The sequence below is a fragment of the Notechis scutatus genome, chromosome 10 (assembly GCF_049901735.1).
Source record: "Notechis scutatus isolate UNSWTSFEM ecotype Mainland chromosome 10, rNotScu1.2, whole genome shotgun sequence".
NCBI classification, from domain to species: Eukaryota; Metazoa; Chordata; class Lepidosauria; order Squamata; family Elapidae; genus Notechis; species Notechis scutatus.
Window position 1 is genome coordinate 9103593 of NC_142018.1, and position 27720 is coordinate 9131312.

A 27720-nucleotide genomic window follows, 5' to 3' on the forward strand; every position below is an offset into this window, starting at 1 on the left:
CATTGTAACTTTGAATGGTCACTCCACACGAGCAAAGTACCAGCAAAGGAGGGGAAAAAAACTCCAGAGACGTTCCTGAGACAGGAAGTCTAGTCCTGCCAAGAATGTAATAAGGGTTAACGGAGAGGCAGTTTCTGTAAGCAACACCAGAATGTTTCCTTCCTGCCTTCCTTACAGGATTAGGCCAGTAATTTCTTCTAACAACCGGTTCTCTGAACTGCTTAGAATGTTAACAACCGGTTCTAACAAATAGATGCAAACCTGTTGAATCCCACCCCTGGTTATAACCCATGGAGAAGACCCCCAACATAGTATTGGTCTCAAGCCTTCAAGAGCTGTTGGTAGTTTATTTAACACACTCTTGACCGATATGCAATCCATTGGTTCACGAACTATACTGATGTCTATAATCATAATCCTAGAGCCATGATGGCAAACCTATGGCACATGTGCCAGAGGTGGCACGCAGAGGCCTCTCTGTGGGCATGTGAGCCGTCGCCAAACTCAGCTCTGCCACGCATGAGCCCATGCACCTCCCACCGGCCAGCTTGTCTTTGGTCCCTGCTACACATGTGGGGTGCACATGTGGGGGTCACAAGCGCATGCATGGGGGTTGCATGTGCATGCACTGGGGAGTGTGCACATGGGCGGGGGGAGCGCATGCATTGCATTTTGGGAATGCGTGCACGCATGCGCTTTGGGCATTTGGTGCTGAAAAGGTTAGCCCTCACTGTCCTAGAACAGGGGTGAGGAACTCTGGGAGTTGAAGTCCACAAGTCTTAAAGTTGCCAAGGTTGGAGACCCCTGTCCAAGAGTAATCTGTAGAAGTTCAATTTTTTTTTCCATTTCCATTTTTCACTCATTAGAAGTAGGCAGAAATGTTTGGGGTAGCCACAAAGCTGTGTTTGTGTGGGCAACTCCATCTCCGCTTTGATGCATTTTTGAAAAAAATAATAATAATCTCCAAGTAATTTAAAAGCCCATACATGGGGAAGGAAATGGAAGATCTAAACTCTGGCCTGGCATAGTCAGTCTGAACTGTGTCCTGCAGACTCTGAATGGATTATCTAAAGCAAGGAATAACTGGGCCAGTAGGGAGAGTATGTTCTTTTGGATTTGTTTTTTTCCTGAGAAGAAACGCAACTAACACACTACTCTTATCTGGTATTAGTCACTCCTGGCCACAACAACCACCTGCAACTTTCAGGCACAATGTTGGATCCAGAAACCTTTCATCTGTTTCCTTAGAAGGAATGCAACTGTGTGCAGAACACATATTTAATCCATGTTTACTGAATGTTCCTGCCTTGTCATTGTTTTCAAGCAAGGAACATTGACAGTTTCCTTGGTATCATTTGAAAGAAAAGATAAAATTTCGGATGCCAACAATCTATTGATAGCAACCAGCCCTAGTATGCTGGATGTGTTTCCTCATAGGTTTCAGGAAAAGGCTAAAAAAGAAGTGGGAACTTCTTTAACACATTTAAAGATTCTTTGAATTGGCCTCTATTCCTCGTGAGCCATGCACTTTTTTTTTCCTAGCAACAATACAGAAGTGGATTGAAATGTCTTCTTCCAGAATTATTTTGATTTTCCCAATTTAGCCTCAGGTGTTGAGGTTTCTGGGTCGCTTTTTCTATATTAACTCACACCTGATTAATTTTTCAAAATCAACTTTTAGGTTGGGCTTTGTACATAGATGGTGTGGTTTAGTACATAGATTCAGAAATATTTACTACTGGTTCTGTGGGCGTGGCTTGGTGGGCATGGCAGGGGAAGGATATACTGCAAAATCTCCCTTCCCTTCCCTTCCCACCCCACTAACCTGCTTTCCAGCTCCTTTCTCCTGTGCAGGGCAACCAAAGAAGACCCAGCCAATCAGCTGGGACTCGGGAGGAAGAGAATAGATGGGGGCGGAGCCAGTCAGAAGTGGGATTTGCCAGTTCTCCAAACTACTGAAAATGTCCGCTACTGGATCTCCAGAACCTGTCAGAACCTGCTGAATACCAATTCTGGATCTCATCTTACTGCTCAGACAATCCAGAAAAAGCATAAAATTCTTTAACAATAAATAATGCATTTTTAAAAAGTAGGATATCCCTGCAGTTTGGGGCAGTCACATTGCCAAATTTCAGAATAACAGAGTTGAAAGGGACCTTGGAGGTCTTCTAATCCCACCCACTATACCATTTCAGAAAAATGTTCGTCCGATCCCTTCTTAAAAATCTCCAGTGTTGGAGCACCCACAATTTCTGGAGGCAAGTTCATTGTTTTGTCAGGAAATTTCTCCTTAATTTTGAGTTGCTTATCTCCTTGATTAGTTTCTTGTCCTGCCTTCAAGTGCTTTGGAGAATAGAGCGAGAACCTCCAGTGATGGATCACCTACAACTTCTGAAGGCACGTCCTTTCCATTGATTAATTGTTCCCACTCTCGGGAAATTTCTCCTTTGTTTTAGGTTGGGTCTCTCCTTGATGAGTTTCCATCCGTTGCTTCTTCAGGTGCTTTGGTGGCAACCCCTTAGGTATTGGAATGCTGCTATCACATCACCTCTAGTCCTTCTTTTCAACAGGTTAGAAACACCCAATTCCTGCAACTGTTCTTCATAGGTTTTAGCCTCCAGCCCCCTAATCTCTCAGTTCCCTTCAGCATCTGTCTCCTAAAGCAATGTAGTAGGAAGCTGCACATGGCATAGGCAACTGTGTGCACAAGCTACTCAGCCTAGAAGCTGCTCCAACCCAAAAATCATTCCTGAACTGATAAAAATCAGCACATTTGATACTAGCTCTATACTCGTGATTCGCTACGAAACTATGGAGTCGGGCTTAGTTTTGGGGGAGGAAAATAAGAGGGGAAAAATCTGCCTCTGCCTACCAGCATCCATCAGTATTCATCTGGCTAGCGTCCTGTCAGTGTGTGAGAGTTGAAGGCTGTTTGGAAACTGAAGCAGTATTTGCAGTGTGAGCAAGGAGGAGACAGCAAGGAGCCTGGGTGTGGCTTAGCTCAACTGTTCTGTACTAAAGCTGGTTGCTGCTGTGAAACTAAAACTGAAACTAAAACTCATCTCCTCTGCTTGTGTTTGTTTTCAGGTGGGGAAGGGGAGTAGAACTCCTTAGCATCGGAGCATGTTAATAATAATATACAAAATATGAATGCTCTGATGGTCATTTCCAAAATTCCTTTCTTAGTGGGAACCTAGAAACCAAGAGGAACATAAGTGTTAAATTTCAAGTTTGTAGGTTTCACAGTTCTGGAGAGTTCGTGATGATGTGTGAGTGGTATTTTGCTTCTATATATATGGAAAGTAATTCAAGAAATTCTGGATTTGAAGTTGCCATCACAGAATATATCACTTAAAAAAATAATAATCAGGACCTCAGCTTCAAACTGTATTCTTGGCCCTGGAAACTTCATGGCTAAGCAAATTTAATCTCATGATTTTTTCCCTCCTTGTTTTTAGAAGGCGTACAACTAACATTTGAAGAACTAATGAGGTCCACAAGTTTCCAATTTTGTCCAGCTCTGTGACAAAGATCCCAGATGAAAGTTACAGAGAGAAGTTGGGAACAACAGGGGGAAAAAACATCCGCCATTTGTTTGTCCGTTTTTAAAGAAAACCTCCCCCTCCTCCGTTACAAAGCAAGGATCGTGCAACATTGCTGTTGAACGCCATGTTTAATAAATGCAACTGTGCTGGAGACGTATTTTTTTTTGACCGACACCCTCCTGGTTGCATCAGTAGGAATTAGTGGTTTCACAAAAGAAGCCTCTGCCAAGGCTGTTTATGCAAAACATCTGAAGTTTCTAAAATAAACCATATAAAATGTAGGATCAATAAAACAAAGGGTTATTGCCACCTGGCGTTGTATCCTGGCAAACTGTGTTTTAAGGAGGCATGCTGAAAGCAGAATCATTTTGAACCGAATTCAGCTGCCAGCTGTTTGCTACATACAAAGAAAACTCCTAAGAGTCAAAATATACTAATATTTTTCTTATTCCGCAATGTGGTGTAAGATGGTCAGAAAAAACATGGCTGCACTGTTGTGATGGGCATAGAGTATAATTCAGGGATTATACAACCGCTTGGTGTTCTCTGAGTTTGCTTGTTTTCTTGCAGATGTTTCATTGCCCAAACTATCTAGTTTGGGTAATGAAACATCTGCAAGAAAACAACCAAGCACCAAAAACCAGACAGTACCCCTCCTCCTCCTCCTCCTCTCCCACTCCCTTCTAGCACTGATGATGTTACCAAGTTTGAGTAATGAAACATCTGCATCATTTCAATCCTGAGCTACAAATATTCTTTATTGAATTACTAGCTCGATACCCGTGCTTCGCCACGAAACTATGTGGTTTTTGGGGAGGAAAATAACGGGAAAAAATTCTGCCTCTGCCTACCAGCATCCATCGGTATTCATCTGGCTAGCATCCTGTCAATCTGTAAGAGAATTGAGGGCTCTTTGGAAACTGAAGCAGTATTTGCCGTGTGAGCAAGGAGACAGCCTGGGTGTGGCTTAGCTCAACTGTTCTGTACTAAAGCTGGTCACTGCTGTGAAACTCAAACTCTAATTGAAACTCCTCCCCTCTGCTTGTGTTTTGCATTTGGAACAGGTTTCTTTTCAGATGGGGAGGAGTAGTAGAAAACCTTTGCATCAGAGCGTGTTAATAATAATAATATAGGAAATACTAATGCTCTGATGGTCATTTCGAAAAAAAATCCTTTCTTAGTGAGCACCTAGAAGCCAAGAGGAACATATGTGCCAAATTTCAAGTTTGTAGCCTTTATGGTTCTGGAGATTTTGTGATGATGCATGAGCAGGGGTGGGATACGACAGGGTGATTTACAAGCTTCCCTGAAAACCCTGTAAATCGTCATCAGCATGCTGTGTGCAGAGACGCAGCCTTTGAAACAGCCCTCTTTTCCTGCTTTTTCAACTGCAGCTGTGCCTCGTTGGGCAGCTGAAGTTGAAAAATCAGGAAATAAAGATCAGGTAAGAGCCCGGGTGGGCAAAAACAACAGCAGACATAGAACCAGTCTGCTGCTCTTCAGAGCTACCGGTTCTACAGAGGTGGACAGAACCGGTAGAAACCCACCCCCGTGCATGAGTGGTCTTTCACTTTTGGTACAACCTGCTGCTTTTTATCACCCAAGTTAAACACACCATGTGACTATCATCTCGAGCTTGGCATAAAGCAGGTTTTCATGTTGTTAGGAATAAGAAGACTAACAAGCTGCATTTTTTTTGTGGAGTGGGGGAGGTGATTAATCTACCATGCAGAAAAGCAACCTTGCTTTCTGTCCCACTCTGACCCTTGCTTGCACGGTATTTTTACTGAGTCTCCCTCCTTGAGTTGATTAAGAGAAACACATGACTTAACACCAAGGAGGAACCAACAAGTACAGTAAAAGCAAATTATCTCTCCCTTGTGGATCACCGGTAACATAATCCCATCCTGACCTTGCTCTGTATAGATAGATTCGTACCTGTTTAGTGTGAGCAAGACTAATTGACTCTTCACTAATCTGAAAAGGAAACGAGCATGCGGAGGCTAGCCTGAACCCAGCAGGCCTTTATTTCTGCAGCACAGATGATCCCACCCAATTCCACAAAGATTGGAAGGGCTAGCAAACTATGCCAAAGCTAACTAGAAAGGGGGAAGGGAAATGGCCCTGTGGTTAGACCACCATTTCCTACCAAGCTCATTTTTAATCCGTGACTTCCTTTGTGCCTGAGGTCAGCCCATTGGTCCAACGTCCTTCATAAGTCTCCTAAAATTTCATTATCCAACTTAGGTAACATCATCAGAGCATCATCAGGGTAATGAACCACTTGCAAGAAAACTACTAAGCTCAGAGAGCATCAAGAGCCCCACAGTCTTCTTCTTCTTCCTTCTCCTCTTCCTCTTCTTCTTCTTCTTCCTCCTCCTCCTCCTCCACCCCCTCTTCTTCTTTTCCTCTTCCTCTTCTTCTTTTTCCTCCTCCTCCTCCTCCTCCTCCTCTTCTTTTTTCCTTTTCCTCTTCTTCTTCTTCTTCTTCTTCTTCTTCTTCTTCTTCTTCTTCTTCTTCTTCTTCTTCTTCTTCTTCTTCTTCTTCTTCTTCTTCTTCTTCTTCTTCTTCTTCTTCTTCTTCTTCCTCCTCTCCTCCTCCTCTCCTCCTCCTCCTCCTCCTCCTCCTCCTCCTCCTCTCTCACTCCCTTCAAGCACTGATGATGTTACCTCCTGAAACGTCTCTCAAGGAAAGAACCAAGCTCAGAGAGCAACAAGGACCATATAGTACTATTACTACCACTACTCTTCCTCTCCCACTCCCTTCTAGCACTGATGATGTTACCTTGTTTGGGTAATGAAATGTCTGCAAGAAAACAACCAAGCTCAGAGAGCACCAAGGACCAGACAGTACCCCTCCTCTTCTTCTTCCTCCTCCTCCTCCTCCCAAACCCCACTCCCTTCTAGTACTAATATTATCTATGGTAGTTTGGTTATGAAATATCTGCAAGAGAGCCACCAAGGACCCCTCATTTCAACGCTGAGCCACAAATATTCTCCTTTATTAGTCTCAGGCTTGAGGGACCTCTCTCTTTTGCTCCTCCAAATAGTTTTATGAAAGATTATATTAAACATATAACACTCATATTCCTGTACACTGTATAAGAAATACGCCTTTAGTGTAGAGAAACAAACACAGTCAACAAATTGCTCCCATTTAAGGAGATGGCCTTACAGGATGGGGAGGAACAGGAAAGAGCCAAGCTATTCCTGTAAACCAGGATCAGGAAATTACTTGGAGCTGCTGGAAAACAGTGAGGCAAGCTCCAAGGTTCTTGAGGAAAAGACACACAACGGTTCCTGAGGACAAGGAGCTTGTTTGTTAGTCTAGAGTCTTTTGCTCTCTCTCTCTCTCTCCTCGCCACAGGGATATAGTACACATATATACACACCCAGAGCTCCTGAAGGTTGTCTACATCTGAAGGGATTGGAGAAAAGGGGTCTCTTTTCAACTGAACCTTAAAAACAATTGCTCCTTTTGGTTACTTCAGAGTTCTTCAAACTTGGCAACTTTAAGACTTGTGGACTTCAACTCCCAGAATTCTCCAGCCAGCATAGTTGGCTGGAGAATTCTGTGGGAGTTGAAGTCCATAAGTCTTAAAGTTGCCAAGTTTGGGGACCCCTGGGTTATTTGATGGCGATTCTTCCTTAGAGCCAATGGCAGAGGTGGTATTCAGCAGGTTCTGACCAGTTCTGGAGAACCAGTAGCAGAAATTTTGAGTACTTCATAGAAATACCACCTCTGAGTGGAGATTTTACAGTATCCTTCCCCTGCCATGCCCACCAAGCCATGCCTATAGAGCCAGTAGTAAAAAAAAAATAATGAATCCCACCCAATGGCATTAGTAGATAAATCAACCAAGCTTGGGTTGATTAATTTACAGATGCAATTGATGCTAGAGAAGATCCAACTTTGGATCAGAATGACTTAGTGAGATGTCTGAAGCCTTCCAACATGGATTGTTAACCACAGTTTAGAGTTTAGCATGGTGTGATGTAATAGATACTCTTCCTTAGAGCCAATGTTATTAGTAGACCGATCAACCAAAGCTTGGACTGATAAATCTACTGATGCACTTGACTCTAGAGAAGATCTAGCTTTGGGTTAGAAAGACTTTGTGTGATGCTTGAACCCACCCAACCACAGTTTTAAGGCTTAGTGTGTTGTTGTGATGCAAACTCTGCCAACAGGTCTAGTGGGAGAGACGACTTATGGAATTGGGCAGCCTGAAAATTGCAGTCTTTCGCAACTCTTTTGCACACCCTCAATATTTCCTGAGTTGGGTGGGGCAGACTGTCCTAGGAAAGGGGGTGGCGAAAAAAAAGCCCCTCTTCACCACTATCCTGAATGTTTAAGGGGGAAGGTTAAATGGCTCTGTCCCGTGCCAGGCACCCCCAACCCACCTGGTGCTTCTAACCCACCACTCAAGAGAAAGGAAGTGCAATTGCTTTGTGGGTTCAGGTGAAAAAATGAATATCAGGGAAGGAAGCAAATGTGTGTGTGTGTGTATGTGTGTGTGTATCTGGACAGAGTGGAGTTTCTCAATCTTGGCAATTTTAAGATGGGTGAACTTCAACTCCCAGCATTCCCCAACTAGCCTGGCTGGCTGGCGAATTCTGGGAAATGAAGTTTAGTTTAGTTTATTGTCATTGCACCTCGTACAATGAAATTAAATACCATTTTCAGTGTACATTATGACTATGAAAATAAACACAAATACACATCCTTCACATTCTATACATTGAATTGAAAACCCCTGATATTGCATTCATATTGCACTATACAGTAGAATTCAATAGAGTTACTGCCCTGGGATAGAAGCTGTTTTTCAACCTATTTGTCCTTGTCTTTATTATTACCAGTCTGCCAGATGGTAATAGTTCAAGTCCCTAAGTTGAGTTCCCAAGGAGGTTGAAAAGCACTAGGCTAAGAAGACCGATCCCGAACCATCCATCTGTCTTAAACCAAGTCACTGAAGCTCCATCAGTCCGTGGAGCACCCTCCCATTTCACCTCCCTTTGCAATGGACCTGGCCAAGGATTCCCCCCTCCCCATTTCAGACTCAACCTCGGAGTCAATTACCAGAGCGGGTGGGGTGAGAGAGAAAGGCGATCTTCTTCCTCCTCCTCCTCCTCCTCTTCCTCTTCCTCTTCTTCTTTCCTCCTCCTCCTCCTCCTCCTCCTCTCCTCTTCCTCTTCCTCTTCTTCTTTTTCTCCTCCTCCTCCTCCTCCTCCTCCTCCTCCTCCTCCCTCCTTCTTCTTCTTCTTCTTCTTCTTCTTCTTCTTCTTCTTCTTCTTCTTCTTCTTCTTCTTCTTCTTCTTCTTCTTCTTCTTCTTCTTCTTCCCCTCCTCCTTCTTCTTCTTCTCCTTCTTTTCCTCCTCCTCCTCTCTCCTCCTCCTCCGCGAGCTTCCTCCCCCCTCCCCAGCCCTGAATGGGGGCGGGGGCAAGAAAGGCAAAATCGAAAGGACGGGCCAGTCCCCGGATCCTGCGACGACCCGCCCGCCGTCCAATCCCCTTCCAAGGACCCCGTCCCCCGCCCCCACCACCTACCCACCCCCAACCCCTCCGAGCCCGGCTGCAGCCTCTCGTCCTCTCGCCGCCTCGCCTCCCTCCGTCCGTCCCCGCGGCGGCGCCAGGCGAATCCGGCGCGGCATTGGGTCGGTTGCGCGCTCCGAGGCTCCTTCCAGCCCGGTTGGGAACAAAGGAGTGGAGCTCGGAGCGGGTGGCGTCCCGGGATGAAGCGCTCCCCTTCCTAGCCAGCCAAGCCGCCGACGGGACGGAGCGCCGAGAGAGCCGGGAGCCGCCTGGCCGGAGGATCCGAGCAGGAGAGCCGGGGGTGGGAGGGGCGGATCGAGGGATGGCGCCGCCTGGCATGAAGCCTCTTTGCAGCCGACCCGGAGCGAGCGGTCCGGGAATCCCATCTTGAGCGGGCTTCCCTTTGTTGGGTAAGGCGATCGAGCGATCGGCTGGGATCTAGCGGGCGGCCTGGCGAGCGCGCGCGCTTGGAGAGCCTCTGCAGCCCCGAGACGCTCGGAAAAAGCTTTCTTCGCCGAGGCTTTCTTGGAGAAAAGTCCCATTTTGGGAGGCGGGGGGGTTCCGAAAACGTGGAGGAGGGGGAGGATTCCTTCTGCCTCTCTTGCCCTTCCCGATAGTCCTTCTTTTTAAAAAAAACAAAAACAAACAAACAAAACAAAACTCCGCTGCGCTTTCCTAGCCCCGGGCCCTTCGATCGACTGCGGGACCCCGGTGAGGGTCGGGATCCGAGCAAGGAGGGGGGCGGGGGGTAGTAGGAAGGAAAAAGGGATCATGTTAGCTGTGGAACTGGCAAAACTAAGCAGCCGAGTCTCTCTCTCTTTTAATTCTCTCTCTCTCTCTTTATTTCTCTTTCTCTTTTTTCATTCTCTCTCTTTATTTCTCTCTCACACTTTCATTCTCTCTCTTCATTCTCTCTCTTTCTCTTTTTCATTCTCTCTCTCTTTATTTCTCTCTCTTTTCATTCTCTCTCTCTTTTTCATTCTCTTTATTTCTCTCTTTTCATTCTCTCTTCATTCTCTCTTTTTTCATTCTCTCTTTATCTCTCTTTTCATTCTCTTCATTCTCTTTCTCTTTTTCATTCTCTTTATTTCTCTCTCTTTCATCCTCTCTTCATTCTCTCTTTCTCTTTTTTCATTTCTCTCTCTTTATTTCTCTCTCTTTTCATTCTCTCTCTTTCTGTCTTTTCATTCTCTTTATTTCTCTCTCTTTTCATTCTCTCTTCATTCTCTCTTTTTTTCATTCTCTCTTTATTTCTCTCTCTTTTCATTCTCTTCATTCTCTTTCTCTTTTTTCATTCTCTTTATTCTCTCTCTTCATTCTCTCTTTCTCTTTTTTCATTCTCTCTCTCTCTCTTTCATTCTCTCTCTTCATTCTCTCTCTTTTCATTCTCTCTCTATTTCTCTCTCTTTTCATTCTCTCTCTCCATTCTCTCTCTTTTTATTCTCCCTCTTTATTTCTCTCTCTTTCATTCTTTCTTTTTTCATTCTCTCTCTTCATTCTCTCTTTCTCTTTTCATTCTCTTTCTTTATTTCTCTCTTTCATTCTCTCTCTTTTCATTCTCTCTTCATTCTCTCTTTCTCTCTCTTTCATTCTCTCTTTTATTTCTCTCTCTTTCATTCTTTCTTTTTCATTTCTCTCTTCATTCTCTCTTTTCTTTTCATTCTCTTTCTTTATTTCTCTCTTTCATTCTCTCTCTCTCTCTCTCTCTCTCTCTCTCTCTCTCTCTCTCTCTCTCTCTCTCTCTCTCTCTCTCTCTCGTGCTTTTCGTCTTTTTGTGTTTGCATCTGCCAAACAGTTTTTTCCCCCTCCCAAGAAAATAGTGTATATTCTAATCATGCTGAATGTTTCTAAAGCTGCTTAGCTTAGAGAACAGAATAGTGGCCGTCTTGTCTCCTTAAGGTATTTTACTCTTGAAATCCATTTCAAGAGGGATCCACTAGATTCCAGATCCTAGAGCAGCCCTCCAAAATTTTATCCCCAATAAGTTTTTTTTAAATTATTTTATTTGATGCCAACAATCCATCTTCCATTTAAACAGGGTGTCATCTAGGTACAAATATCTTGTGCAATAACAATTACAGTTACTAGATATTCATTACTATAGTATTAATACTCTATTCCAGGGGTCTCAAAACTTGGCAACTTTAAGACTTGTGGACTTCAACTCCTGGCTGGAGAATTCTGGGAGTTGAAGTCCACATGTCTTAAAGTTGCCAAGTTTTGAGACCTCTGTTCTATTCTTACTTTATACTACTATCCATAATATATCTAATTAGTATAACAATCCCCATCTTAGCATATTTAATTCTTATTCACATGCTTACTTACTTTTGCTAATCCTCTTTAATTTCTAGTGTCCATATTTATTTTCCAGCCATTGATAAAATAGTTCCCATATCATATAATATTCAGTTTGTTCCTTTTGTTTAATTGCAAGTGTTCGCCTGTTCATTTCTGCACATTCTAATATTATCCCCAATAAGTTGAATGCTCCCATAAACCTTTTGAGAAATTCTACATCTGGAAAAAGTTCACAGAAGTTAGACCCTTAAGTGATCTAACATTACTACTTTTCCAATGTTTGTTCCTTTTCTGTAATTGCAAGTGTTAGCCTGTTTATTTCTGTACATTCTAATATTATCCCCGATAAGTTGAATGCTCCCATAAACCTTTGAGAAACTCTACATCTGGAAATAGTTCACAAAAGTTAGACTCTTAAGTGATCTACTTTTCCAATTTCCCACTGCAAATCCAAATAGTGGCATGGCCCCATATTTGCATAAGGCCTTGGGCTGGTTAGTCTCTCTGATGAACCTCCCTTTCCCGAAGTCTTTAAATGCTACATTTTAAGTTCTTAGCTCCATAAGAATAATGGGGCTTTTTTGCCACACAGAAATCATCCTGGGCCACAAAATGTTCAATTTCTCTCTTAAGATACTATAACAAAGTTTTTTCTTTAAAAAAAAAAAAGAACTAGAAAGAAGAAACAATATTGTAGGAAACTTATTTTTGTTTTTCTGAAGTAGTCTTTTTTGTGTATTCGTGAGTCAATGTTTCGGTTGGCTATTATTATTTTTCTCTGAGCTGTTGCATAGGTAAAAGCTACTGATCTTCTGCCGTTTTTTAAAAGGTCGAATAAAATGAGTGGAGGCTAAAATTGGATCCAGGTTCCAGATGTTTTGAAATCTAATACTGGGCCAGAGTCTAGTTCAATCAAGGCACTGTTCATTTGAGACTGTTTCCCCATTAAAATATAGAAGATATGCATGGATTTTGAGCTCTTTTTTCCATTCCAGCTGGAGAAAGCTGAACATTTACTAAAGATTTACTCACAATTAATTGCTATTAATCCATGGGGCTCGATTCCTAATGCCTGTTTTTATGGTTACCTTAAGTGCTTCAGTTTTGCCAAACCCTGACTATCCTGATTTATTGACTGATTTTTGGCATTTGTCTTTCAAGAAAATTCTTTCTATACATGCAAATGTTTTTAAGAGACCACACTCGCTTTCTATGGTTATTGATATTACTTAACTTGCCAAGGGCCAGAATTGGCAACTCACTAAGGATCTAACTTCTCTGAACTTTTCCAGATGTAGAGTTTCTCAAAAGTTTTATGGGAGCATTCAACTTATTGGGCATAAAATTTTGGAGGGATGCTCTAGGACAGTGGTTGCCAAACGGTGGGCCGGGGTCCACTGGTGGTCCGCAAGAAAATTTTGGTGTCACTCCCAAAGCAATTAATCCAGGCTGCGCGGGAACACAAGGCTGCGCTGCCCACATAGCCTGCAGGAACACAAAGCTTGCATCTCTTGCATTGCGAACAACACGAGGTAGTGAGGGGAGTGGGGGAAAAGGTGGGGGAACTTGCCCCACACACCTGGCCTGGCCACTGGGCTGCTTCCGCTTCTTTCTTTCTTCTTCTGCTTTTGGCTGCACGCAAGGAAAGCAGCAAAAGTCTTTCTTTCTCTCCCCCAAACTCCACCAGAAATAAGTCTTAGGGACCCTGCAAGGCATCCTGCTCCAAGAGGCTGCGCCGGCAAAGACTCATTTCTGGTGGAGTTTGAGGGAGAGAAAGAAAGATTTCTGCTGCTTTCCTTGCATGAAGCCAAAAGTCTCTCTCTTTCTCCCCACTCCCTGAGAACGGAGCTGGAAATGTTATCATGTGATCCCAAATAAAGAATGATTGATTGGTAGGAAAACGGGGTGGGGAATTTTTCTGCAGACTTTTTTTCTTGCTGCCATTGTCAGTCAAAATTCATATTAGTGGTCTGCGGGATTTAAAATTATGAGTTTGGTGGTCCCTGAGGTCCAAAAGTTTGGCGGCCCCTGCTCTAGGATCTGGAATCCAGCAGATTCCTCAGTGTAGTAATGCGTGAAAAAGGACATAAAGCAACATCCCATGTCTCATTATAATAAGAGTTAGGGACAAAGTAGAGCTTCCTGGGTAGTAAAAGAGAATTGATGTACTATTGGAATCAAGTTAAGGTTTTATCTGCTAGCAACAAGCCTGATCAAAGGAGAATGGTCTTCTCAACATAAATAAGTGATAATAAATTCAGGTATCTACAGATAGTTCTCAACTTACGACCACAATTGAGGCCAACATTTCTATTGCTAAGTGAGACAGTTGTTGAAGGGCCTTGTTTCATGGCTTTCTTGGCAACGGTTGTTAAGCGAATCCGGCTTTCCCCTTGACTGTGCTTGTCAGAAGGTGATCCCATGACCCTGGGACACTGCAACCGTCATAAATGTGAGTCAGTTGCCAAGCATCTGAATTCTGATCACATCACCATTGGGGATTGCTTGCAATGGCTGTTAAGTGTGAAACACAGTCATGAGTCGCTTTTTGCAGCACCGTTGTAAACCTTGAATGCTCACTAAATGGAACCGTTGTATGTTGAGGACTACCTGTATCAGATTCCATTCAAATTTTGCATAGACCATCCCTCTCTGAAGGAAAGAGCTTGGCAGCTGTCTTACTTAGCAACAGAAATGTTGGGCTCCATTGTGGTAAAAAGCCAAAAAAGCCAACACAATCCTAAATTGCATTAACAATCAAGATCAATGAGGTACTAATACCACTCTATAAAACCTTAGTAAGACCACACCTAGAGTACTCCATCCAGGTTTGGTCACCACAATATAAAAAATGATTTGAGACTTTAGAAAAAGTGCCGAGAAGAGCAACCAGGATGATTAGGGGACTGGAGGCTGAAACATACGATGAACGGTTGCAGGAACTGGGCTTGGCTAGTCTAGGGAAGAGAAGGACCAGGAGAGACATGATAGCAATCTTCCAATATTTGAGGGGCTGCCACAGAGAGGAGAAAGGGGTCAATCTATGTCCCAAAGCACCTGGAGGCCAGACAAGGAATAATGGATGGAAACTGATCAAGGAGAGATTCAACGTACAAATAAGGAGAAATTTTCTGACAGTGAGAACAATCAACCCATTGAACAAAAATTGCCTTCAGAAGTTGTGGGAGCTTCATCACTGGAGACTTTCAAGGGGATATTGGACTGCCATTTGTCAGAACTGGTTTAAGGTTGGGAGATTGGACTAGATGACCTACAAGTTCCCTTCCAACTCTGTTTTTAATCTGCCTTAAGTTGCTATAGCAGAGCCAAGTTTTCTCATGTAAACCAAACCAGCTAAGAACAATTGCAATCGCTCTGAATTAAACCAGATGTTCGGGTGACCAAACCCTTAATGCAGGTAGTCCTTACGACCACAACTGAGCCCCCAAAATGTATGTTGTTAAGAGAGAAATTGGTTAAGTGAGTTTTGCCCCATTGTACGACCTTTTTTTGGGCCACATTTGTTAAGTGAGCCACCACGGTTGTTCAATTAGTAACACGGTGGTTCCACAAATCTGGTTTCGCCCTGGACTTCGCGGGAGGTTGGGAGACCCCCCCTAGGCCAGTGGTGGCTAACCTTTTTGGGCTCTCATGCTGATAATTGCGTGCACACTTGCCTTGCTCGTACTCGCATGCCATCACCCAGAAGGCAAGGAGAATCCCCCCATGCCTCCTGCGCATGGCCCCATGCGTGCCAGATACCTGACAATCAGCTGTTGGGTGGGCAAGCGCAGGCACAGTAGACCTTTTCTGGGCGAGTGCTCGTGTGCCAGCAGTAATGGCTCTGCGTGCCATCAGTTCGCCACCACGGCCCTAAGCTAAGATTATGTGCAGTTTGGAGAACCCCCAAATCCCAGTCCTGGCTGACCCATCCCACCCCGCCCCTCCCAGGAGTCCCCACGTGGCCCGTTTTGGATATAGGTAAGTGCAGGGTGAGCACGGAGGCTTGGGGAAGGCGAAAAACGGGCTTCCTGGAAGTTCGGGAAGGCAGGAAACAGGCCCGTTTCTGGCTTCCAGAGAGTCCCCGGAGCCCGGGAAGGGCAAAAATGCCTCTTCCCCACCGTGGTGCAGGAGGCCAACTAGGCCACGCCCACCTAGCCACCGGGCAGAAAACTCTTTGCTAAAATTTTTGAGGCCCACCTCTGTCCCCCAACCGATTAGCCTTCCCTAAAGACTTGCTTTTTTCTCCCAGTTGGTGGCTTAGAGTGAGTGGACATCTGAGGATGGTTCTGTCAGATGCGTCTAAGATGATAGCTGTGTCACAGGATAGTTGGAGTTGGGTTGTTGTTGTTGTTTTGGTTTTATAGCTGTGTTTTCTGGCGTTTGCTGTTGTGAGTTGTGATACCGCTGCCATAGAAACCATAAGCCATTTTCTGCGTAGCCAGGAACTTTCAGCGAGAATTCATTAACTCCTCTTTTTTTAAAAAAAAAGTTTCCGATAACTTTTAACTGTAAACGTTAATCAAGATAAATTTATTTCTCTCGAAGTGTCAAAAATGCAGTTACATTATGTCTCAGCGTCACCCACAAAAACATCCTGTTGTTTGAGGATCGTTTTGTGTTTTTTGTTTTATGAATTGTATTTTTATTGTTCCAAGTTTGGTCTCTTTGTCTTTGTGTTGCAAGCTGTCCGGAGCTGTGTTCCTAAGATGGGCTAGTAAAGATAAATTGTAAGCCACTTTTTTTAACGCAGACATAATTTTGAATGGTGGTGAAAGAAATGGTCTTAAGTTGAGGACTAACTGTAATGGAGCTCAAGAATTTCATGACCTGGGTTTTCCTTCCATGTCATAAGGCCAAGGAATGAATTTGGGACCATCTGCATGCAGAATCTGATATTTCTTAGGAAGCTGTACCAGTTTTCCTTCTGTATCTTCCTTGTTGCTCTCCTTGTTTCTCAAAAGAAACCAGATCCCAGCCTGAGACCGTAATAAGTTTTAACTCAAAACAAACCGTGTATTTTAATTTTTAACTGTTCTCTTTCAGCAAAAAATAATCCTTTGCAATAGTTTTAACATTCAGAGTTTTTCATAAAGAAGAGAATTGTTAAACAACCTGTATGATTGCACAAATTGTCTCCCTTGTTTGTCTCCCTGTCTGTCTCTTCCTTCTTTAAATAGGACAGTGGATTATGTAAACCCATCCCATATTATATTATTAATACAATGCATCTAAAGAGATTAAAATTAATACAGTCTTTATAATATTGTTGGGATAGTTATGGAATCATGGTATAATACCCAAATCAAGGGTTTTAATACCATGTTTAATGAACAATCTATCTATTTATGTGGTCATTAGAAATTGAAAATACTTGATGGTACATAATCATGTCATGAATAGATGGAGAAGCAGAAAATCAAATTTTTACATATGCGAGTCATTCAAGAACTACTCAGTTAGGTTTCTTTAATAGTTTTAAATTTTGAAATTGGCTGTGGTAAAAAGCAATAATCTTTTTCTACTTGGTTTCATAATTATGTTGATTTATGTGAGACATGAAGATGAACTGATATTGGAATAGAGCTGATCAAAGTTCCTTTTCCAGAACAGTTTGCAGAGATAGCTCTTGCAAATAAATCCCTTCTGTTCAGGAAAAATACGGCCATTGGATATGCTTGTTATCCTGTGCAATAATGTTTCTGTTTGCTTTTGACTTAGCATTTTGCAAACAAATTAGAGCTGGTCCAGTTGCACAGCGCATGAAAGCACTGGGATACTTAAGCCATGAATCATGATCTAGGTGACTCAACCAGTTCTAATTTTTTAAACAAATCATGCCCAGCCTAGCATGATAGGTGAACCCATCCAACATGGAAAACAAACTTTTATCTACATTATAACAACCATTTCCTCTTCCCAAAACATTTCATATTTTGGATTAGGGTTCTCTGGTTCACATGACATATCCTATCTATCTATCTATCTATCTATCTATCTATCTATCTATCTATCTATCTATCTATCTATCTATCTATCTATCTATGTATTTATCTATCATCTCCCATCTTCATTATTTTTACAAATAACTCAAGGCATCTATCATATCAATATATGATATTAGCTCGATACCTGTGCTTCAGTATGAAACTATGTGATCAGGCTTAGTTTGGGGGGAGGAAAATAAGGGGGAAAACTTCTGCCTCTGCCTACCAGCATCCATTGGTATTCATTTGGCTAGCATCCTGTCAGTGTGTGAGAGAGAGTTGAGGGCTGTTTGGAAACTGAAACAGTTTTTGCTGTGTCAGCAAGGAGACAGCAAGGAGCCTGGGTGTGGCTTAGCTCAACTGTTCTGTATTGAAGCTGCTTGGTGCTTTGAAACTGAAACTCCTCTCTGCTTGTGTTTTGCATTTGGAACAGATTTGTTTTCAGGTGGGGCGGGAGAGTAGAGCTCCTTAACATCAGAGCGTGTTAATAATAATATATGAAATACTAATGCTCTGATGGTCATTTTGAAAAATCCTTTCTTAGTGAGTCCCTAGAAGCCAAGAGGAACATAGGTGCCAAATTTCAAGTTTGTAGGTTTTACGGTTCTGGAAATTTCGTGATTATGTGTGAGGGGCATTTGGCTTTTATATATAGAGATGATACTCTGACTATCTAGTTGTCTCTTGTCTCTTATCTTATCTCTTGTCTTTTATCTTATCTTATATCTTATCATCTGTCATCTCCCACCTTTATTATTTTCACAAATAAGGTGGCAAACATACCCAATATACCCTCCTCCTCCCATTTTCCCCACCACAACAATCCTGTGAGGTGGGTTGAGCTGAGAGAGAGGGACTGGCCCAAAGTCACCCAGCTGACTTTCATGGCTGTGGCTGAAGTAGAACTCACAGCCTTTCTATCCTGGTGCCTTCACCAACAGCTGGTTCTGACTACAGCTGAAATTTCTTAAAGACCGAACACAGCATAGCTGGACCCGTTTCACTTCCAAACTAAACACAAAGCCACATCTAAGAGCTGGTTTCCTTCTTCTGCTTCCCAGTTTCAATAGATGTTTTGCCCTGGACTTCCATAGGGGATTTGAGTTGTTCTTGCTCAATTAAAATTAAACATTGTTCTCCAATCGTACAATTAATGACCTCCCTATTCGGTTGCATGAATAATTAGATTTTCTGAGTGCCTGGTCTCCATTCCCAAGGCTTTTGAGGAGCGCATAGAAGGCAGGACCTATGAACCTTTGATTTAATATGAAACATTTATTTGGATATGTATTTGGATATCTTCACCGCCTTGAATTATTTGCAAAAATAATAATAGTTCCTTTGGTTCACCTCCCCTCCGCGCCAAGACACAGGCAATTGGAAGGGAAAGGAAAAATCTTCAAGACAAGTCAATTCTTGGAGATTTCATGCATGCGTCCAAATCAGAAGAGACTCGGGCGGTAATTTCACTTTGATGCTTAGAAAAATTAGAATTGTAGATGCACAACCAGCAAACCTAAAACTTTGCATAAACACGTTCTTTTCCTGAGTTTAAATACAAAGTACCTGAAAACGACCACACTGAACTTATATATGGAGTAGACAAATTGAGTTCTAATAGTGCTTTACCATCGCCACTAAATTTCTTTGTGAATGTTTTCAGTTGCTAGGGCAACAGAGAATAAGGGAGACATGCACACAGACAAGGGATGGTTATTGTGCTAGCTCTCTCACAAAAGGAACCAAAAATGAAAGAATAGGCTTTTGTATGTCTGTAGGTAGCAAATATAAAGTGGTTTGTAAACAGAAACTTGCTAACCAGCATTTGCGTCTTGTCTGGTTTTGAACATATAGAAAACAGAAATATGAGCCCCACGGATTCAACATGGAATGTTATATGTAATTAAGGGGCATCTTTATTAATTGTGATACATGTGAAGTTGATTTGAAAGCGTGTTAATGCTCAACAAGAAGCATTGTAAATGAGATCAGTGCTTACAGCAGCTAGAATAAATGTTGGAAGAAAGGCAGAAAGGATACAACTGCTTGAGATGGCAAAATTAACAGTTCTCATTAGAGAAAAGGTGCTGGCAAAATTGAACTTTAAATGGAAGCTTTCAATGGACTTTTTGAAAGAAACAGAGGAAGAAAAATCAAGTTATATAAGGATTTGATGAATGATAAAAAACTATTGTCTGTTTGAAAAGTGAATATTATAGAAATATAGATTTCTGGTTTCCATAACTAAGGGTTGAATTCAAGTTTTATTTATATCTTTGGTAAAAGAGTTGGAAGTCACTTTCTTTTTACATTTCTGTTTTTTTCCCTATAGTTTTTGTTTTCTGCTATGCACTCTTTTTCTCTTTGTTCTTTCTCTCTATCTATCCCTCTTACTATTTATGCTTGTTGGTTTTTAACTTTAAGTTCTATAAAAAAACTTTAAAAAAAACACTGGAAGACAATCACAATGCTGACAATATTTGATTGGGAACCTAAACTTAGAGAATCTGCAGCAATGGCAAAATTAACAGTAGAAATTTAACTAAATTTAAATAAGAACTCTTCTCAGACTTAAAACACACCATGCAGAAATATAAATACAATCACTTGTAGTCCAGCTTTTAAGGGGTCATATATGGCCCTAAATATTTCAGATTAGCAAATGTATAAAGGGAAGTAAAAAATTATTTCTCCTTTTTTCAATGCTCTTCTTTTCTTTGTTCAAATACATTTAGGTATTTTAATTTGTTAAATTTGTTTTATCTATCTTATTGGGCCATTGGAAATATCTCTGCTTTTATAGGGACTATTTAAAAGTCATTTCAGTTGCATTTTATCGTTGTTATTTTCTGTTTTTGTGAGCCTCTGAGGACTTGTACAAGCACAAAGGTGGGATATATAAATTTAATAGTCTGTAGAGATTCTCAGTCATCCATGCTTGTCTCAGAGGAATATCTTCAAAGAAAAAAACAAGAAAGTCCACTTGCCTCCTGGAAAAGCACCTCTGGGATACAAATGTAATAAAACGACAAAAGATTGCAAAAGCATAAAAAAGCTTTTGAGTTTATTATCATTTGTTAATGTTTTATGGCTCATTCGGGTGTATTTCCAAAAATAAAATACAATGGAACACAGGAACATTTGTCTCTTTCTCAGAGCTCAAGAGTTGGGTGAGATGTACTTCAGAGGAAAAGAACTTTCTCCTTGGTTGTTGCCTGGGCAGGAGTTACATTAAACCTATTTTCAGCATACTGTATGTATTTTTTTAAGGTTTCTCTAGAGATTCCATGCTATCACTGCAGCCAGAGGTCATGATTTGGTTTACAAAACAAGAGTTCTGGATCCTTATGTGGTTTGGGGATAGAAATGACTCACCCTTGCTCCAGAATCTAGTCTTTCCTTTTTTTGTGAAAGTTATATAGACAAGATTGTCTGTCTGTCTGTCTATTTAATTATCTGTATATCTGTAGATAGATAGATAGATAGATAGATAGATAGATAGATAGATAGATCGATAGATAGTCTGTATATCTATCTATCTATCCAGTGATGGGATTCAAAATTTTTTACTACCAGTTCTGTGGGCGTGGCTTGGGAAGGATACTGTAAAATTGCCAGTCAGAGGTGGCATTTGCCGGTTCTCCGAACTACTCAAAATTTCCGCTACCGGTTCTCCAGAAGTGGTCAGAACCTGCTGAATCTATCTATCGATCTAATATATATATATATATACATCCCCCCGTCTCCATCCATCTATTTATCTATCTTTATCTCTATAACTATCTACTGTATCTATCATTTTGCAAACTAAACTGGCATATTTAAAAAAAGCAATACTCACAATTATCAAAATGCCATGATCTTTAAGAAGATCATAGAAGTGTAAAAACAGAAATAATTAAACGATACAAGGGTTTTTTTAAAAAAAAAATCTGGGCTTTTGAGACTCACTTATTCTAACACCATTTTTAAATAAAGTTAAAATGATGCCCTGTAGGTCAGGTTTAACTGAATACATCTCAGTTGTGGTCTCTCTCTCTCTTTTTTTTTTGCTTCTTCCTGGGCTTAAGTACTACAAACAAACCCTTCATGGTTCAAATTCTTTTGGAGAAGTTGTGCGTCCTGCACTGTCTAACGTTTGCTCCTCAAATCCCTACAGATGGCAACTGACGTGATTCTTCCCCCCTCCTCTCTTCTGCTGCTTTACATACTGGGTCAGATGTTAGAGCCTGTCTTACAACAGGAAACAAGCAGCTGCGATGTCTGTTCTGCTCTTGTGCGCCAGATGTTTGCTTCCCTTCTGCCACTCACCCAAATCTTTTGCTAGCATTGTCTTCAGAGGCTTTGTGCATTTTTGTCATTGACACGGGGAGGGGAATTAGATGGGGGTTATATGCCCACGAGAAGAATACATTCTGCACTCTTGGTGGCGAAAAGGTCTGTTTCCCCAGGAAAAAAAAGGCTGCCTCCTTCAGTTATGATCCAGATGATTACCTAGCAATAGGATAAATAAGATGAGAAGTTTTCTTATCGTAACGGAGTGTTGTGGTTTGCCGGCAGCCTGTGCAGATGGCAGCGGAATTGGACAGTGGGAAAGAAGGGGAACCAGCCTGGGAGTCTGGAGAGGACTCGGATGAGGGTCCTGTGTCCGATGCAGAGATGGGGCCAGGACCATCGGGGAGTGGGGTGCTGACTCCGTAGCCTCCGGAGTCTGACAGCAGCGAGGCAGAGGAACAAGGGGAGCCTGTTCCCAGTGCGCGTGTGTGCAGAGCTGCTAGAAGGCGAGAGCAGCTGAAACAAAAGGGGTGACTTGGGAGTAAGGCCGGGAGGTAATTGCCCCTCCCATAAGGTATAAAGGACAGGCAAAGGTGAAGAAACCTTTGCAGGAAGCAAAGTCATTCGTTCTGTTTGGATTAATCCTTGAAGCTCTGTGTGGACTTTGTACTTCGGTTGGTTTTTTATAATTCATTTGGCACTTCAGTTGTTGGCAGCAATTCAAAAGAGAGAAAGGTGGGTGCTTATCTTGAGGGGCTGTTTGGGACTCATTACAGGCTGGGAATGAACATAATTCCCAGCGTTGAAATAAAACAAGAGTTATTTTGACTAAGCATGTGCTTAATTACGGTCTCAGGAAGCCTTGGTCAGAACACGGAGTCCCAAAGGTGTTTTTCAAAAGGCAACTGGATTTTTTTCTTTCTTGCTTGCTTCGCTTCTCATCCAAAGAAGCTTCTTTAGATATCCTAATGGAGATTGTTCAGTCTCAGCTCTATAGCAGGGGTGTCAAACTCAAGGCCCGTGAGCCAGATCTGGCCCGCAGGGTGCTTAGAGCTGGCCCACATGCTCACCCTGGACACAGTAAAGGACCGGCCTGCGGTGCCTCTGCCAGTGAAAACGGAGCTCAGGAGGGCTGTGTGCATGCTCCTGTGCCCCGTTTTCGCTGGCAGAGAGCTAGCAAAACAAAACTAAAAACAAAACAAAAGCATAAATGTTTCCCCTTTTGCATTTGAGCATCCAAGAAGGGACAGGAAAGGAGAAAGGGAGAATTATGAGAAGGATTGTAAGGAGATTAATACCCGTTTCTAGGATGAATTTGAATTGATTAATTATTTTCTTTCCTTTTTTATTTTTCATTGGAATTTAAAATTGTTTAGAAGTAATTTAAAGGGGAAGTACCATGCGGAATCTGATCAAAAAGGGATTTATGTTATATTATAGCTGTTAGGTGATGAATGTTATAATTGTTTAATGGGATAATTTAAAAGTAGAATGTTTAATGGGATTTGAAAGGGAACTAACTATAAGATATAAGGGTGACACACTCTAATTGGCAACCAGGGGAAACCCTGTTCTGTAATGTTTGAAATGTGGATATGTAATGAAATTGTAAACAGGACGGATAAAAGTACAAGTATAATTATTATGAAGATATGGAAATTTTGAAAAGGATATGTAATAGATTTAGAAATGAATGAGAAAGCTATAAAATAAGCCCGAGGGAAGTTTTTGAGGGAAAAATTAATAAAGAATATATAAAGTAGTGATAAGTTATTAAATTGAATATGAAAGATGAATATGTAACTGAGATTATATCTATATGGGGATGTGAAAACCTGGAACCAAGCTGTTCACTAAAAAATATGTTTTATTTTTCTTTTGTTTTTGTGAAAACCCAAATAAAATTGTTTTTTAAAAAAAGGAAAGGGGAAAGGGGAAGAGGAAAGGGAAAGAAAAAGAAGGAAAGATGGGGAGAGAACAAGAAAGGAAAAATAAGGAAAGAGGGGAAGGAAGAAGGAAGAGAGAAGGAAAAAGGAAGGAAGGAAGGAAGATTATAATGAGAGGGAGGGAGAATCTGAGGGAAGTCCTGCCTTAACACTTGGCCACCACAGGTGCCCCCGACATGACTGACATCGAGCTGGCCCCCCAAGGTCAGCCCTGATGCAGCCCTCAGTGAAATCAAGTTTGACACCCCTGCTCTATAGCAAATAACATGGCAACCTGAAACTGAGCCAGAGTGATTCTATTCAAATACTTTCAAAATAATCCATGTACATTTTGTATAGTAAACATGAACAGGTTGAGGTCTGGCTGCAATTGAGGGATTGGCCTACCAATGGTCTGGTTGAGTTCACACTACAAACTAGATACCTGTTAATAAAACACAGTTGCTCTGCTTACATAACTAGTAAACAAGTACCATGGGTTAATGTGTTGGTTTGATTCACACAGCATGTTAAGCCCGTAGTTGGGTTGCCATATCAATTGAACCAACATATTTTAATCAACTACATTTTAGCCTAACGTAGTTTGTTATGTGAGCTTAGCTTTATATTTATTTATTTATCAAATTTATACGCCATTCATCTCAGAGTCTAAATGTCTCTAAGCAGTTTACAAGTAAAAACAAAACCATAAAAACTTACAAAAAGAATAAACAAAGTTATGTCTAAGAGAGTTACTCTTGCAGCAGACATAAAATGTGAATGAATTCCTCTAGTGTACCAACTCAGCTCAAACTGCCCAGGGAGCTGCTGATCCAGTTCTACAGAGGAATTATTGAGTCTGTCATCTGCACCTCTATAACTGTCTGGTTTGGTTCTGCAACCCTACAGGACAGACACAGACTCCAGAGGGTAATTAGGACTGCAGAAAAACCAATTACTACCAACCTGCCTTCCATTGAGGACCTGTATCCTGGAGTCAACAAGAGGGCTGTGAAAATATTTACAAACCCCTCACATCCCAGACATAAACTGTTTCAACTCCTTCCCTCAAAACGACGCTATAGAGCCCTGCACACCAGAACAACTAGACACAAGGACAGTTTTTGCAGAACATCATCACTCTGCTAAATAAATAATTCCCTCAATACTGTCAAACTATTTACTAAGTCTGCAGCATTATTATTATTATTATTATTATTATTATTATTATTATTATTATTATTATTAAATAATAATCTTCCCATCCTTCCTTTTACTCATCTCTTCCCATTTATGACTGCAACTTTGATGCTTGTACTGTTACGATTTTTATTGACTGCTTCCTGGTATGATTTGATTGCTTATTGTACCCTATGATTATATTCTATTTACTATATATCCTATGCTATATATATAAGATTATTATTAAGTGTTGAACCTTCTGATTCTTGACAATTCTTTTATGTACACTGAGAGCATTTGCACCAAGACAAATTCCTTGTGTGTCCAATCATACTTGGCCAATAAATAATTCTATTCTATTCTATTCTCAACATCAACTCTGTGCCTTAGAGATAAGAGAAAAATGATTTTCATTTAATCTGAACATTGTAACTGGACATCATAAAACATGTTTTCTGTGAGATCCTTGATGGTCTCTGAACTTTGTTGAATTCTTCCAGATGTTCATTGCCAAGCCAGGTAATGTCCTCAGTGCTGGGTGATGTTATCTAGGTTGATAATGAAACATCTGCTAGAAAACAGCCATGTTCGGAAAGCACCAAGGACCCCAAGTTCAACCTTAAGCTACAAATATTCTCTTCTATTATTGTTTTTTTAGTTGTGTCGGACTAAACAGAGGCTCTTGAGATCTCATCTCTTTCCCAACCTTTTTGTGTTCTTCAGGAGAAAGGTTCACACCATGACTCTCTGGCCAGCAGAAGGTGCTTCTTTCAACCAACAGAAGGTGCTTCTTGAAGCAGTGGGGGAATCCTGAACTTCAGTACATGGATGCCACTTAATTTTGCTTCACCAAAGTGCAGTGCTGGAATGGGAAATCACAGCAACAACCATACCTGCATGATTGACGATTCCTTCAAGTACAACCTCTATGGAGCTGTCTACAGTGTGGTCTTCATCCTTGGCTTAATCACCAACTGTGCCTCTTTGTTTGTCTTCTGGTTCCGCATCAAAATGCGGAGCGAAACAACTATTTTCATGACCAACCTGGCAGTCTCAGACTTGCTGTTTGTCTTCACTCTTCCATTCAAGATCTTTTACAATTTCAACAGGAACTGGCCCTTTGGAGACCCTCTGTGCAAGATCTCAGGAACAGCCTTCTTGACCAACATCTACGGAAGTATGCTATTCCTCACCTGCATCAGCGTGGACCGCTTCCTCGCTATTGTCTACCCCTTCCGGTCTCGCTTGGTCAGGACAAGACGTAATTCAGCAATTGTGTGTGCAGGAGTATGGGTTTTAGTACTCAGTGGAGGGATCCTGGCATCCTTGTTTTCCACAACTAATACCACCAATGGCATAACAACATGTTTCGAAGGGTTTCCCAAAGACGTATGGAAGACCTATTTGTCCAAGATTACAATATTTATTGAAGTGGTTGGCTTCATCATTCCCCTTCTGCTCAACCTTACATGTTCATCGCTGCTTCTGAGGACTCTCAGGAAGCCAGCCACTCTCTCCCAGATTGGCACAAACAAAGAAAAGGTGCTCAAGATGATAGTTGTGCACGTCACCATTTTCGTGGTATGCTTTGTCCCTTACAATTCCATCCTTTTCCTTTATGCCCTTGTACGTTCTCAAGCTGTAGCCAACTGTTCTCTGGAGACGTTCGCCAAAACCTTCTACCCAATCACCCTGTGTATTGCCACTCTCAACTGTTGCTTTGATCCTTTCGTCTACTACTTCACTTCGGAATCCTTCCAGAAGTCGTTCTACATCATTCCTCATCTCAAAACAGATTCCCTTTTTAAAACAGAGACCCCTCTAACGAAAGTTCCCCTGCCACCAATACAGGAGGAGATGAGTGACCAAATGATTACGAATGGGGGAGAGCTGACCTGTGAATCCAATTTTTAATCCTGAAACTTTCTGCACTAACAGTAGGATAGGCACTGAACTGCAGAGAACTTGGTATTAACCCAGTAGGTGGGAATTATGTAGAACATATATGTATGAACAGCCAAGCAGATGCTCTTCCTTCTGAAAACACCCTCATGTTTTAACTCCAGTAATGTTGCCTATATGCACATTTGGCTTTTGAAGCATCAGAATAATAAAACATTTCATCTTGTCCTTGTTTATTCCCTCCCCTGCTGATTACTGTTCAAAAAAAAAGGTAGTCCCCTCTCTAGTCGTGACTACCTCTAAGGGGGATGTTTTCATCCCCCTTTCCGCAGTGGCACAGTGGTTAGAGTGCAGTACTGCAGGCTACTTCTGCTGATTGCCAGCTGACTGCTATTTGGCAGATCGAATCTCACCAGGCTCAAAGTTGACTCTGCCTTCCATCCTTCCAAGGTCGGTCAAATGAGGACCCAGGTTGTTGGGGGACATATGCCGACACTTAGAGAGGGATGTGAAGTGGTATACAAGTCTAAATGTTATTACTATTGCTATTTCCTAGCTGAGGGAGACACTTCTGTGATCATGTGGCTGGCATGACTATACACCGAAACACACGGAACACTGTTGCCTTACCACTGAAGTGCTGCCTCTTTGTTTACTTGCATTTGCATGCTTTCTAACTGCTTGGTTGGCAGGAGCTGGGGCAAGAATGAGAGTTCACTCCATCACCCAGCGCTTGGATCTCAAACTACCAATTTTTCGGTCAACAAACCCAGTGTCTTAACCGCTAGGCCACTGCATAATTATTGAACAATGCCTTTCCCCCCAAATCTGATGGGGTAAAAATAAGTTTGTTTTCCCAGTTCTCTTCCTCCAATATGGAAAGGGGTTCCTCCCTCCAACCATGTAAATGTCTCCTCCAGTTTCCCTTCTGAAATGAACAATGAAAGTAACCCAACATCCATTGTGTGTAGAATATGAATGTATAAATATCTGAATGAGGAGGAGAATGTTTGTCATATCAGAGGCACTCCTCAAGCTAACATGTATTTAGAAAGATCTAAGAAGCAG

The 27720-nt window shown here is 41.7% G+C and overlaps 1 protein-coding gene and 1 long non-coding RNA gene across 3 annotated transcripts in view; one reads left to right on the plus strand and one right to left on the minus strand.

Moving 5' to 3' along the window:
- Nucleotides 1–27720, minus strand: part of LOC148129747 (uncharacterized) — a 280407-nt gene that overhangs the window by 134621 nt on the left and 118066 nt on the right. The window lies entirely within an intron of this gene.
- Nucleotides 8980–26883, plus strand: LPAR4 (lysophosphatidic acid receptor 4). Of its 2 annotated transcripts, none has more exons than XM_026674654.2 (2): nt 8980–9490; nt 25474–26883. In XM_026674654.2, exon 2 carries the CDS (start codon nt 25579–25581, stop codon nt 26662–26664), a length of 1086 nt encoding a protein of 361 aa, XP_026530439.1. In that variant the 5' UTR covers nt 8980–9490; nt 25474–25578; the 3' UTR covers nt 26665–26883. The 2 variants fall into 2 exon arrangements, with proteins under 2 accessions (XP_026530439.1, XP_087828185.1); XM_087972059.1 differs by lacking the exon at nt 8980–9490 and adding an exon at nt 21605–22173.